The sequence below is a fragment of the Hemitrygon akajei genome, chromosome 16, assembly GCF_048418815.1.
Source record: "Hemitrygon akajei chromosome 16, sHemAka1.3, whole genome shotgun sequence".
In the NCBI taxonomy this organism is placed as follows: Eukaryota; Metazoa; Chordata; class Chondrichthyes; order Myliobatiformes; family Dasyatidae; genus Hemitrygon; species Hemitrygon akajei.
The window spans coordinates 73677559-73691379 of record NC_133139.1 but is presented as its reverse complement, the minus strand read 5'-3'; the positions used below and the strand labels follow the sequence as shown (position 1 = coordinate 73691379).

The 13821-nt window shown below is 39.4% G+C and overlaps 1 protein-coding gene across 1 annotated transcript in view; it reads left to right on the top strand.

The window, feature by feature from the left end:
* dsn1 (DSN1 component of MIS12 kinetochore complex) overlaps positions 1-13821 on the top strand; it is a 50810-nt gene that overhangs the window by 24163 nt on the left and 12826 nt on the right. Inside the window, exon 9 of the mRNA XM_073069175.1 lies at positions 11582-11653. Within this exon, the coding sequence (XP_072925276.1) occupies positions 11582-11653 (72 nt within the window). The remainder of the gene's footprint in view (positions 1-11581; positions 11654-13821) is intronic.

The window sequence follows — 13821 nt, the reverse complement described above, 5'->3', positions numbered from 1 at the left end:
TTTACATCCTGATACCGAGTGGCTTATCTTCTGGACCAGTCTCTCCAGCAGGACTTTGTCAAGGGCTTTTCTAAACCCATGTAGACAACGTTTATTGTCTTCCCTTCGACAGCCGCCTTGGTGACCTGGAAAAAAACCCACTTAAGATTGTTTAGACAATGCCAACCATGCACAAAGCCATGTTAGCTATCCCCAGTCAGGCCCTGTTTATTCCCTTAGGAAACCTTCCAATAATTTACCCACATATGACTTCAAGCTCACTGGCTTGTAATTTCCCGGTTTATTCTTAGCCTTTCATGAACAACGGAACAACATTAGCTATCCTCCAGTCCTCTGGTACCATGCTTAAGGACATTTTGAATGTCTCTGTACGGCCACTGTATTTTCTGCACTAGTATCCCGCAAGCTCCAAGAGGCGCCTGGTCAAGCCTCAAGGTAGCAAACACCATTTCTTCTGTAATCTGGATACAACCCATGACCTCACTTCTCTTTTTCCTCAGTTCTAAGGGCCCTGTGTCTGTCTCCCATATAAATACAGATGCAAAAAATTTCATTGTGATTCTTTGCCATCTCTTTCAGCTCCATACATATATAACCATGCTGATCTTCAAAATGGCCAAATCTTTCTCTTATCATCCTTTTACTCTTAATGTATCTATGGACGCTCTTGGTATTTTCTTTCACCTTGTCTGCCAGAGCAACATAATGTCCTCTTTTAGCCCTCCTGATGTCTCTCATAAGTGTTCTCTTGTATTTCTTATACTCCTTAATTGCCTCATTTGATTCTTTTAACTGCCTATGCCTAATATCTGCCTTCTTCTTAACCATGGCCTTGGTATCTCCCAACAAACAAGGTTTCATAAACCTGTTAACCTTTTATTCTTTCAGAAACATAGAAATTCTGTACTCTCATTACTTCACTTTTGAAGGTCTCCCACTTAGCAATCGTACCTTTGTCAGAAAGCAACTTATCCTGATTTACACATGCCAGATCTTTTATGACACCAGAATTCTGATTAGAATTTGGAGAAATATACAAACTGATGAAAGAACGCAGTGGGTGGACTAGTGTCAATTGAGGTAGGGATGGAGTAAGTGGGAAGAACTGATGTTTCAGGAATTTGCATCGGGACTGAGGGTGAAGATGGAAGATGGCCAGTATAATGCAAAATGTGGTAGTGGCGAGACAGGAGCCCAAGGACTGAGTGGTGAAGAATGATGTCCTGCAGGGGAGGAGAGGGATGAAATTGGGGGACGGGGTAAGTGAATGATGGGTGGAGGCAGACAAAAAGGTGCAGATGGGAAGAGGTGGGGCAGGGACAGGAGACAGTTGCAAGAGAGATAAGCAGAAATTCAAAGGTGCCAATGCTGAAATCTGCTGAGAAGTGTTCCTGGAAACTATTAGAGGAGAGGAAAAAGACAAATGCTGAAATAACTAGATAAGGGAATGGAGGGTTGAACAATGTGTTTAGAAGGTGAACAGTTGCCAATGTAGGGGAGTCAGTAGCACAGAATTTAGTAGACGAGGTTGGAGGAAGAATATGGTGATCTTTGTCTGTTTGGGTCCCTAGATGGTGGTAAGGGAGGAGATGTGAAAATATGTTGCACTTACTGCAGGGGCGAATGGGAGGAATGAGCGTACCAGGGAGACAGATGGAGTAGTCTCTGCAGAAGGTGAAAGGAATGGAGAGAAGGTGTGGTTGGTGATGGGATCTCATTGAACCTGGCAGAAATCTTGAAAATAGAAGCAAGAGTAGGAGTTGGTTGTTTGGTCTTTCAAGACAGTAATGCCGTTCAGTATTCTTTAGAATGGTAGAGCTAGGTTCCTTGGCGTGCTGGGTGAATGACAGCATTTGTTGGCAACACAAAGTCGAGCCTGCAGCAAAAATGCTAGTCACCTTTGGAGCACCATGTTGTTCTGCAGTGATACTTTATAAATAATGGTGTACTGTATAATTACCATGCTTCTCTAAAGCAAAAAAAAACTTAATGTGATTCATCTAAGTAAAGGAAAACCTGCTCAGTAAAAGTGTGATCTGAAAAGGGAGAAATACCAGAACAAATTGACAAAGTGTTGGGCTTCGAATATTCAGTGATTGATATAAAGGACAAGGCATGCATACTTGAGATGGCCCCATTGCAGGCTGCCATCATTACAAAGTAGCATTGCTGCATGACAGTTAACAATTCTCAAAACTTTTCTGTGTTACTGAGTTCAACAGGTTTTGCCATCCGTGCGATCATGTTTCACCTTCAGCAACATACACAAAATACTGGAGGATCTCATCAAGTCATGCAGCACTTATGGAGGGGAATAAATAGTCAACCTCCACAAACAGCCCTCTCTATAGATGCTGCCACACCTGTTGAGTTTCTCCAGTATTTGTTGCTCGAGTTTTCATAATCTCTTGTGCGTGATTCTCCTTGTCTGTCCAAAATCTCTTGCCCTATAAAGGAGTTTGAAGGGAATTGAAAGGGGTGCAAGGTTTAGGTGAGATACAGTACAGTTGCTCCCTGTAACTAAATCATGCCATTGGTGTCAAGGTAGAGAAGTTGACAGCACAAGTGAAAATAAATGAAGTTGATTTAATAGGCTTATTCACAGTTATGGGTTTCAGGATGTTCCAAAAGAACAGGCAAAATAAGAAAGGAGTTGTTAGCATTGTTCACCAAGGAAGATATCAGTTTGATGGTAAGTATTGATAAAATGCAGAGAAACATGGAGTAAAATCAGTTTTGCAATGAGGATTAACAAGAGAAAACACAGGTGAGAATGGTCTATAGACCCTAAAGTGTTGCCTGTCAGTGGGGCAAATCATAAACAGAGATAGTATAAGAACAGAACTGAAATAATTGCAGGTGATTTAAATCTGCATAATGATTAGATTCATCAATCTGATATGGAAAGTGCAAATTGTGAAGTTCATTAGAGACTTTCTCAGAGTATTGTGTTACTGAATCAGGAATGGACTGTTTTAGATTTAGTCCTTTATAATAAGATAAGATTAACAAGCAACTAGTTGTCAGAACTCTGCGAGGGAATAGTGATCATAGCATAGCCATATTCCAAATACAGTTTGACAGTGAGCACCACTAGTCCGCGAACTTTCTCAGAGGATTCAAGGATTTTTCAGGAATCAACCATGGAGGATTAAAAAAACTAATAAAGAGGTTCAAAATTGATTGAGAGTAAACTGATAGGCAACACAGCAAAATATTCTATATACAGAAAGGAAAAGGATAGTTAAGCGTGTGGCCCCCGAAGGGTGAAATGGGGGAATTAAAGTTCAAAGTAAATTTATTATCAAAGTCACCATTAATGTTCCTGAGATGCATTCATGGTAAATACAAGAAACACAGTACAATTAATGGAAAAACCACTCCCAACAGGATGGACAATCAACCGAAAGAAAACAATCTCTGCAAATACTAAAAAAAAGAAATAATAAATAAGCAATAAATATTAAGAACATGTGATGAATAGTCCTTGACAGTACGTCCATAAGTTGTAAAAAAAAGTTCAATGGTGGGATGAGTAAAGGTATCCCCACTAGTTCAAGAGTAGGGGGTAATAACAGTTTCTGAACTCGGTAGTGTGGATCCCGAGGCTTTTGTGCCTTCTTAATGGCTGCAGTGAGAAAAGAGCATGGCCTGGGGGTCATTGATGATGGATGATGCTTTTCTGCAGCAGTGCTCAATGGTAGGGAGGGTTTTCCGTGTCATGGACTGAGCCGTATCCACTGCTTCTCGTAAACATTTCCATTCAAGGCCGTCAGTGTTTCCATATCAGACCATGGTGCAACTAGTTAATGTGCTCTCTACCAAAAATCTGTAGAAGTTTTTAAAGTTTTACATGTAATGCCGCATCTTCAAAAACTTCTGAGGAACTTCTTCCAAAGGCATTTACATGCTGGGCCCAGGACAGATCCTCAAACACCGAGGAATTTAAAGTTGCAGATTCTCTCCACCTCTGATGCCCTGAATGAGGACTGGCTCATGAACCTCTGGTCTCCTCCATTAGTCAATAATCATCTCCTTAGTTTTGCTAACATTGAGTGAGAGGTTGTGGCACCACTCAATATTGGCCATGTAGGTTAACTTGTCACCACCTTTGATTTGGCCAATGTCATTGAGTCATTAGCAAACTTAAAGAAGGTATTAGAACTGCTTAGTCTCACAGTCATAACTATAGAGTTCAGAGTTGAAAATATGCATTGAACTGAGGCTGAAGCAATGGGCCTGCTCTGGGTTTCATGTCTGAGGGTGAATAACTCGAACCCATCCAGAAGATGAAGGTCCAATTTTGTGTTCTGCCAAATAAACCTGCTGTGCCTGTAGGAGTACATGTCTGGTTGATGTGGTGACACCAAGAATGTCCGTCTATGATAACTAAAATAAGTAAATAAATGTGCTGAATTAAATAAAAATAAACTTCATAAAGCACTTTCCCCATGCGTTTGGTAATCTGACCTGGTACCCTGGGGTCTTGCCATTGTTATACTATCTGACCTAAATTGTAGCTCTGGGCTTGAATAACTTTACCTGTTGACCAAGGTGCACCTGACCATCTGTTATGTTGGATGTTGGGTGCTGTGGCAGCATCGCATCCAACACTGCAGTTTCTTCCCCATAAGAGCTTCCGCTGGAGACTTCCCCTTGAAGCCTGGGTGGAGCGTATTTCGACATGCCAGCAGAAATATGTTAAGAGTCTGACTAATGTTCCTTCCCCTCTTGATTTCAGAAGTGATGATTTGAAGGTACCCACGAATCTCTCTGCTTGGCTTTTGGGCTGTGGATGATATGGGGTGAGCAGATATGGATAATTCCACTGCTCTGACAGAATGTAGCAAACTGTTATGCACTGAATTGGGTTCTGATGTCATTTCTGGCATCCCAAAATGGCTGAAGACTGCAGCAACTGTTGAATGGTAGCCTGTTGTTGTTGACGTCATGGTTATACTTCTGACCATTTGGAGTAGACATCAATCAGAACAAATAGGTACACCCATTGCTTGGCCTGGCAAAGTCAATACATACTCAACTCCAAGGTCTGGTAGTCTGAGGCTGTGGTTGTAGATCAGCTCTACTTGGATTCTTTGCAGCCACTAAGTACGCTGCTTGCATATGGATGTGATATCTTCATCTATGCCCAGTTGACCATGGTGGAAGTGATTCAGTACTTATGGTTGAAGTATTTTAATAGGTAGAGTTAATGCTGTAAAAATGAATATATTTCCTAGATTGCAATATTTATTCCAAACTTTACCAATAAAATTGCCTCAGAAATTTTTTCAAGAACTGAAAAAATATGTAAGGAAATTTCTTTGGAAAGGAAAGATGTCAAGAATATCATTGGAAAAATTGACATGTAAATTTGATTTAGGAGGGTTACAACTTCCAAATTTTAAGAATTATTATAAAGCAAATCAACTTAGATTTATTGCATCTTTTTTTGATGAAGAAAAACCGGCATGGTTTAGAATAGAATTAGATAAGATACGAGAAAACATACCAGATTTTATATATAAATGGGAATCCAAATGGATACGGGGAAAAAAAAGAATCTCCTATATTAAGACACTTGATTGATTTATGGAATAAGGTAAATATGGACGATGAGATAAAGAAATCTTTATTAGCAAAAAGAACTTTAATTCAAAATAGGCTTATTCCTTTTACAATGGATAATAAACTTTTACATAATTGGTTCCAAAAGGGGATTAAATATATAGGTGATTGTTTTGAAGGAGGTATATTGATGTTGTTTGATCAATTAAAAAATAAATATAAAATATCAAACAACACTCTTTTCTGTTATTTTCAATTAAAGGCTTATTTACGAGAAAAGCTGGGTCAAACAATGTTGATGCCAAAACCTAGTGAAATAGAAATATTAATTCAAAAAGGAAAAATTAAAAAATTTACATCCTGTATGTACAATTTGATTCAAAAACAGACAATTAAATCAGGAATTCATAAATCAAGACAAAAATGGGAATCTGATTTGAATATTAAAATTGATGGAAAAAGCTGGTCAAGATTATGTTCTGATAGTATGATAAATACAATAAATGTTCGACTTAGATTAGTACAATATAATTTTTTACATCAATTATATATAACACCACAGAAAATAAATAGATTAAATTCAAATATGTCTGACCAATGTTTTCGATGTAATCAAGAAATTGGTACTTTTTTTACATTCTACTTGGTCTTGTTTTAAAATTCAATCATTTTGGATAAATCTAAGACTTTTATTGGAACAAATTACTGGAGTACAACTCCCACATAGTCCAATATTATTTTTATTAGGAGACATTGAAGGGACAATACCGAAACTTAAATTGAATAAGTATCAGAAAAAATTTATAAAGATTGCATTGGCAGTAGCCAAAAAAGTTATCGCAGTTACTTGGAAATCTGATTTATATTTAACTATGGATCGTTGGAATAATGAAATATATAGTTGAAAAAATTACATACAATCTAAGAAATGAATATATTTTTGAAAATTTGGCTCCCACACCTACAAAAGATAGGATTAAATACATAGGTCCTTTGAAGATAAAATTATAAAGTAATTGGGAAAAGTAAAAATAAAAATTAAAATTATTTTGAACTCCATGGAGCATGTGAGGATCCTCCGATATCCAGGCAATCTTTCTCTTCTTTCTTTCTTTTTTTCTTTCTTTAGACAAGGGTTAAGGGGAGGGGGGAGGGTTAATATTATTCTTTCTCTCGCTTACTATTTTATCATTACATTTATTCTTTGTAATTTTCTAAAAAATTAATAAATAAATATTTTTTAAAAAGAAGTATTTGTGGAATCACTCTTCTATCACGAAATATTAGAAGTCCACAGCTGAGAGCGATGTTTGAAGTCAGTAGAAGGATACAACTTTGACTGGCCATCCATCAGAGGTAACTGGAGTATGCTTAAGAAGAGAATCTTCAGCTGTTTCTGCTCTGATCTTGGTGGTGGTTGGAAGACCTTCAGCATCATCTGATGTAGCTTGGTGGATTTCATGATAAGCTGAAATCGCAGCTATGACTGCATTTTTATGTTCAATAACCTGCTTATTCACATCTCAGGAAAGATCATCTGCCGAACAAGTTCATGGGTTGATATGTACCTAATTTCAAAATCACCGTTTTTAACACCGCTAATAACACCATTGCCCACCTTTGTAGACGATTAGCTGTAATGCCTTTCTTAGTCCTGAAGATGGACAACAGTGGCTTGTGATCATAAGGAGAGTGAAACATTTGCCATATTTCTTCACAGCAAAGATGATTCTCAAGGCTTCCTTCTTGATTTTGTCCATGGTTCTTTTCTGATGTAGTTAGTGATCTGATGCATGGATCTTTTTCAGAACTAATAGTGAAGATATGGGATATGACGTGTCCTGCCCTGTAGTTGGACACATCCATTATGACAATGTTTGGCAACTCTGTGTCAAAATGCTGAAGAGAAGGTCTGATTACAGCATATTCTACACCTGATCAAAAGACTCTTGTCATTATTTGGACCATTTCCACGTGGCACCCTTGTTGAGCAGGGCATTGAGTGACTCCCTCAGTAGGTCCATTACTAGGAGGAATGCTGAGAAATGACTGACAATCAAAGTTCCCTCTAATTTTTAGTAGTCAGTGTGCGCAAAAATCTTATGTTGTGCAAATTTTTTTCCTGTGACAAAAGTACGTGTGCACTGAATGCACACATGGCACAGTTTATGTAGGTTTACAAAATATTTGAAATAAAACTGCACAGAATAACAACAAAATAACATACATATTTAAGTCACTCAGTTATTTTTTCTCTCTCCTGTCTTTGGCATTTACCCATTCTTTGTAAACTCCCTCTAGACTAATAGAACTTCCATCCAATTGATAGCTTTTGATTCTCATTAACATATCCAAATGTCATTCACCTAAATGGTTTCTCAGCTTGTTTTTAAGTTGATTCATTAGGCTAAAACCTCGTTCACAGTCCGCGCTAGACGCAAGAAAGGTTCCCCCAATGTCCATCAACTGTGCGAGGTCGCAAAACTGTTTATTTTGAAGTACAAATGCCACCATTTGAGCAAAGTTTGAAATCAGTTTAGATTTAATTTTTTTCTTGCACAGAAATTTTGAAATCATTAAACTGTCTATTACAGTATTTTCAGCTAGAATATCATGATATTTTAGACATAAGGCATTAACTTGTATATTGCCAAATGTGTAGTCACAATCTGAAATTGCAGAGAAATCAAAAGCTGACCATTCTTGTACCTCATCTTCAGGAAACCTTTCTTCTAAATGAACACAAAGACTATTTATAAAAGTCAACAGCAAACTTGTAACTACTGTGACGTTTTCTTCATGTTGTTCACTGTCACTCCGTGAGACATTGTATCCCAGATACTGTTTTCTTGTTAATTTGCCTGGCGCAAAATGAAGTAAATCAATCGGTGTCAGGCCACTCTTTAGCAGAATCTTGCACAGTGCAACCAGTTCATCAAAGACATCACTTAAAACCTGTAAAGCTACTTCACTTTGTTCACTTCTTTTGAATTCAACATAGTGAATTAATATTTTTTTCAATAAAAATTTAGCAAGCTATCTACTGGATTTAAAACAGATCTTTGTAAACTTTACGATATGAACACTGTCCGCCAAAGATGGCTGCCGCCACGATGCAGCTGTACAAACCGGAACAGGAAAGGTGAGGTGACGTAAATTAGTGACGTGCATTGTGGTATTTGAAAAACCGACAACTAGTTAACAGAAACATTTAACTAGAAGATTATTTTCAATAAGTATAAGTATTAATTACTACATTACTTTCAGTAACTAACCTTTTGTGTGCACATTAATTTCCTTTGTGCGCGGGTTGAAAATGTGTGTGCATGCGCACAGCTTAGAGGGAACATAGCTGACAATGCCCAAAAATGATTGTGTGATGCTGATAATTGATGGTTGAGACATCTTTAAGAAAGTAATGTTTTCAGGGTCTGGGCAACAACTGTGCTCATCTATGTTGAGCCCCAGATACTTGATTGAAGCCATCAGGAGGCTGCATTTTTCTGTCCAAAATCAGAATCCAGAGTCAAAACATGCTTGTTCAAAACGTGGTACAAATGATTACATAGTTTACTTTGATCCATGCCTATCACAGTGATGTCATCAGAGTAAGCAGCGGTACTGTCAATACCACTCAGCATAAGCTGTTGGAAAATTGAAAACTGCCTTTACCCCAAAAAGCAGACTGAGGAAGGAAAACAACCCCCTTGTGTGTTGTCACATGTCTTCCAGTTAAACAACAGTACACTTAGACACAGTGGCAACTCCAGTCCAGTCAAAGGTGTATTTCTTCATCTTGTACATCTTTTTTAAGACTGAAAGTCACTGCTAGATGCTAAAAACATGGGGACTGTCCTATTAGTGAGCTGCTCAATAGCGACGGAGTTGGACTTATTGTCTACAGTTATTGTGTTAATGCCTAGACTAGTGTACCATTGGATGGTGCGCAGTGCGAGTGATTGTCTTTTACTGTGATCACAAGATTCTGTTGGACATTGGTAATGTAGAAGACTGCAAGTCCGGTTCATTGGCAGGAAGGACGTTACCTTGGTTGTGACAAGAACTAGGCTGAGGCCGCAGGGTTGCCTATTACAGCCAACTAGGAGAAGGGACACTGAGGCGTTGTGAGACAGCCTCTGCGGGGCAGGCTGGAATCTACATTTGGATTGGGGGCTAGGCACCACTGTCAATGCTGCTTTCCTGTGTTTGCTCAGTGCTGTCCTCTGGTGTTCACCCAGTGGAAGAACAAGGTGGACCAGGACAATTTGCCATCAGTTCTACATTATAAATAACCCTACGGTGTCATTCATTTGCTTCTCTAATCCTATTTAAGACTTTCCAATCTGTACGTGGCTCAGGTAATAATCTGGAGATTATCACTCTCATGGTTCTGCTTTTCAATTTTTTTCCCCTAAACTCCTTTGTAATCCTCACCAGAACTACCTTCCTAGTACTTCCTATGTTGGTAGGTCCTATATGGACCACGAGCACTGGTTCCTTTCTATCCCATTCCAAGTTCTTCAACCCAGAAAGATGTTCTTAACCCTAGCACCACAAAGGCAACAATCTGCTTTTGTTTTTGTAGTAGAGAATTGTCTGTTTTCCTAGAATATATATTCGGCTTTTTCGGGCAGCCCAATCAAATCAACAAAGGAGCATGTACGTTGGTCAAGGCGAGAGATTTTAAAAAGAGTCTTTTTCCGGCAGCCCAATCAAAATGCGATTCATTAACAACGACAAATAAAAATAAGGTAGGGACAAGCAGACCAGCCGTTGTATGAGTGGATCAGTGTTAGAGTGGAGAGGCTTTGGCTCAACATGCTTTGGTGAGTTAAGTTTCTTCTTCTACATTCTTTGTCAGTGCAGTGAGAATGGCTCCAGGGGCTGTGTTGTGTTTTTTTTGTGTGAAATGTGGGAATTCGGAGAGAACTCCAGCCTTCCCGGATAACTACATCTGTACCAGGTACACCAAGATGTAGCTCCTCAGAGACACCACTAAATGCGTGACACTCCACTAAATTGGATGATAAGACTTGGAAAACTGATATAATTTCATAATGAAAGCATTTTTGGTGCAAATTATAAATGCTTTCCTCGAGTTTTTTTTGCACATTGTGTCTTTTATTTTATCTGAAGAACAACATATTAGTGTTATACACAGCATCCTTTTAGTGCACCATAAATACCTACTCTTCAGCTTCCAAAGCACTGATGCTTTAAATCGATAGATTGTTAGTGCAGGTCTCCTGGGGGGGGGGGCATAGTTAAAACTTAAAGTGATGCTACATTGTCAGGGCTGTTGTAGGTTTCTCTATAGAAACAAGGTTCTGTCAAAAAGAAGCTGTGGCACTTTTCAAAGGATAATGGGAGGGTTTTATCCAAGGTCCTGGCAAATATTTATCCCATAAATAACAATTTTAAGGAAACTCAGAAATGACTACTGTCAGCCTAGCATCTGTGTCACTGTAATTTCAGGTCAACAGCACCATTACTTTTCCTTCAGTGGCACTTTTGGCCTTGAATTAAATATAGTCCAGATGTTCAAACAGAGTTTCTTACAAAGTGGAATTATATTTTTAATGAGTAATAGTTTTGATTAAGGCTTTTGTCAAAACAGGAAGTGATTCTATTCAAGAAATACTGGTATTTGTGATCCTTCAGTATTAAAATGCACTTCTATCTTTACTATCTGCTTAATTACCCATCGTTCCTTCTTTCCCCCAGCCCACCTAAAATACTGGCCTACAGGAGGCTCTGTGTGGTGCTCTTCCAAAGTGACTGTAGAAGCTGTATTCCACTATATTGTCAATAGGCTTGGATAGGTTTTCAGTGGGAAAACTGTCTCTCAATTATGGCTCTCATCCCTACACTCATGAACAGGAGAGAATAATGTATTTTTCCATAATTGTATTGCTAAATATAAGTAATATATTTCTGATGGATAGTGTTTGATAATATTTGGGAAAAGATTTTAAATGATATTTATTAATTGATTCCTTTTTTCCTGTTGTAGATTGAATACTGAGTGTGAAGCTTGGAACCAACTGTTGGAAGTCTACCGGCAAAACGCAGACCAAGCAACCAGGTAAGCTCTTGCCTCATTTTCTGGTTACCTGATACATTGGTTCTCTTTTGCAATATGTGAGCTTCAATTAACTCATTTGGAAGCACAGAGATACTTGAAATTAAAACAGAAAATGCTCGAGCTACTTGGAAATTAGAAAGGTGCCTATATTGCATCAAATGGGTTAGTTTGTTTGTTTGACCAGTGCAGAATGTGCCTAGAGGTGCACTGCAGACTTGAATTTAAGTCCCCTCCCAGTAACCAGCAGTACAGGAAATGTTCCTGAAGACTTCATTAAAGTGTTGTGTGAGATGTGGAAAATCTGAGCGAGCTCTAGCATTCTGGGTAACCACATCTGCATAAGGTGCACCGAATTGCAACTCTTAGAGAATGAGTTGAGGAACTGCAGCTGCAGCGAGGTGACCTTCGGCTCATTCAGGAGACTGAGGAGATGATAGACAGGAGCTATAGGAAGGTAGTCACCCCTCGGTTGCAAGACAAAGGTAACTGGGTGACTGTCAGGAGAAGGAAAGGAAATGGGCTGCCAATGCAGAATATCCCTGTGGCTGTTCCCCTCAAAAATAATTATACATACATACCACTTTGGATACTGTTGAAGGGGATGACATACCAGGGGGAGTTGCAGCAACTGGGTCTCTGGCGCTGTGGCTCAGAAGAGGACTACAGTAGTAATAGGGGATTCCAAATGTAACACTTACCCAACAGGCTGGTATATGTCTAGGGGAAAAGGAGATCCAGCCACTAACTAACCCCACCTCCCGTACACGCAGGTTGCTGCGGGAATCAAGTTTATGCCGCGTGTACACACACAATATCAAACTCACACCAGATACCGTTATGGAATACACTTTAAAGATTTTACTGAAACTAAAAGAGTACTATGCAATACAGTATATATGAAGGAAAAGAAAATAAAGTAAAAGGCGCCAACTTATCAAAGTTCAGTCAGTTTAGTGCACATTGTTGGAGCTCAACCATCGAACCATTCGACCCCTCGTCACTTTACTCTGACCTCCACGTTCTCGCACCTGGGACCACCCCCGGTGGTCGACCGAGCAGGGCAGCACATATCCACCTTCCTCGGCGTCTCCTTCCCACCTCCCCTGAAAAGACCGCGAAAACCCCCAAGCTCCCAGCCTCACAAGACAAAATAACATTCCTCATTGGTTAAAAAGTGAATACAATCCCCATATCAGCAAGTCCAAAGCTAAACAACTGCGAGAGAAAACACTTATCAAACATAAAAGCATTCCTACTCTAGCAAACCAAAGAAGCCACTTTGATTAACATACACAGTACATTGTACACATATTTAGAGGAATAGAGATGAAATTCTGTGGATATGATAGAGACACTCGGATGATATTTTGCCTCACGGGTGCCAGAGTCAAGGATGTCTTGGATCAGGTCCACAGGATTCTAAAGGGGGAAGGTGAACAGCCAGAAATCTCAGTACATGTTGGAACCAATGGCATGGGTAGGAAAGGTGAGGAAGTCCTGAAGAGAGATTTTAGGGAGCTAGGTAGAAAGCTGAAAAGCAGGACCTTCAGGGTAGTAAGCTCTGGTTTGCTGCCTGTGCCACTTGTCAGTGAGGGTAAGAATCAGATGAATGTGTGGCTGAGGAACTGGTGCGGGGGCAGAGGTTCAGATTTCTGAATCATTGGAATCATTTTTGGGGAAGGTACAACCTGTACAAAAGGGGTGGGTTACATCTGAACCTGGAGGGACACCAATATCCTTATGGACAAGTTTCCTAGAGCTGTTTGGGGTGGGAGTGGGTGTTTAAACTAATTTGGCAGGGAGGTGGGAACTGGAGTGATAGGGCTGAAGATGGGGTTGTTGGTTTACAAACAGAGGCACTGTGCAGTGAGACTGCTAGCAAGGAGAGGCTGATGGGCAATATTACAATCAACAGGATGATTTGCATTGTAAAAGAGGACAGAATCAAAAAGGGGTGATGAATGCAGGACTGAAGGTGTTACATTTGAATGCACGCAGAATATGGAATAAGGTAGATGAACTTGTGGCACAGTTACAGATTGCATGTTTGTTGTTGTGGGCATCACTAAATCATGGATGAAGAAAGATTATAGCTTGGTTCTTAACGTCCAAGAAGACATGTATTGAAAGGACTAGCAGGTAGGCAGAGGGGTGAGGTGGCTCTATTA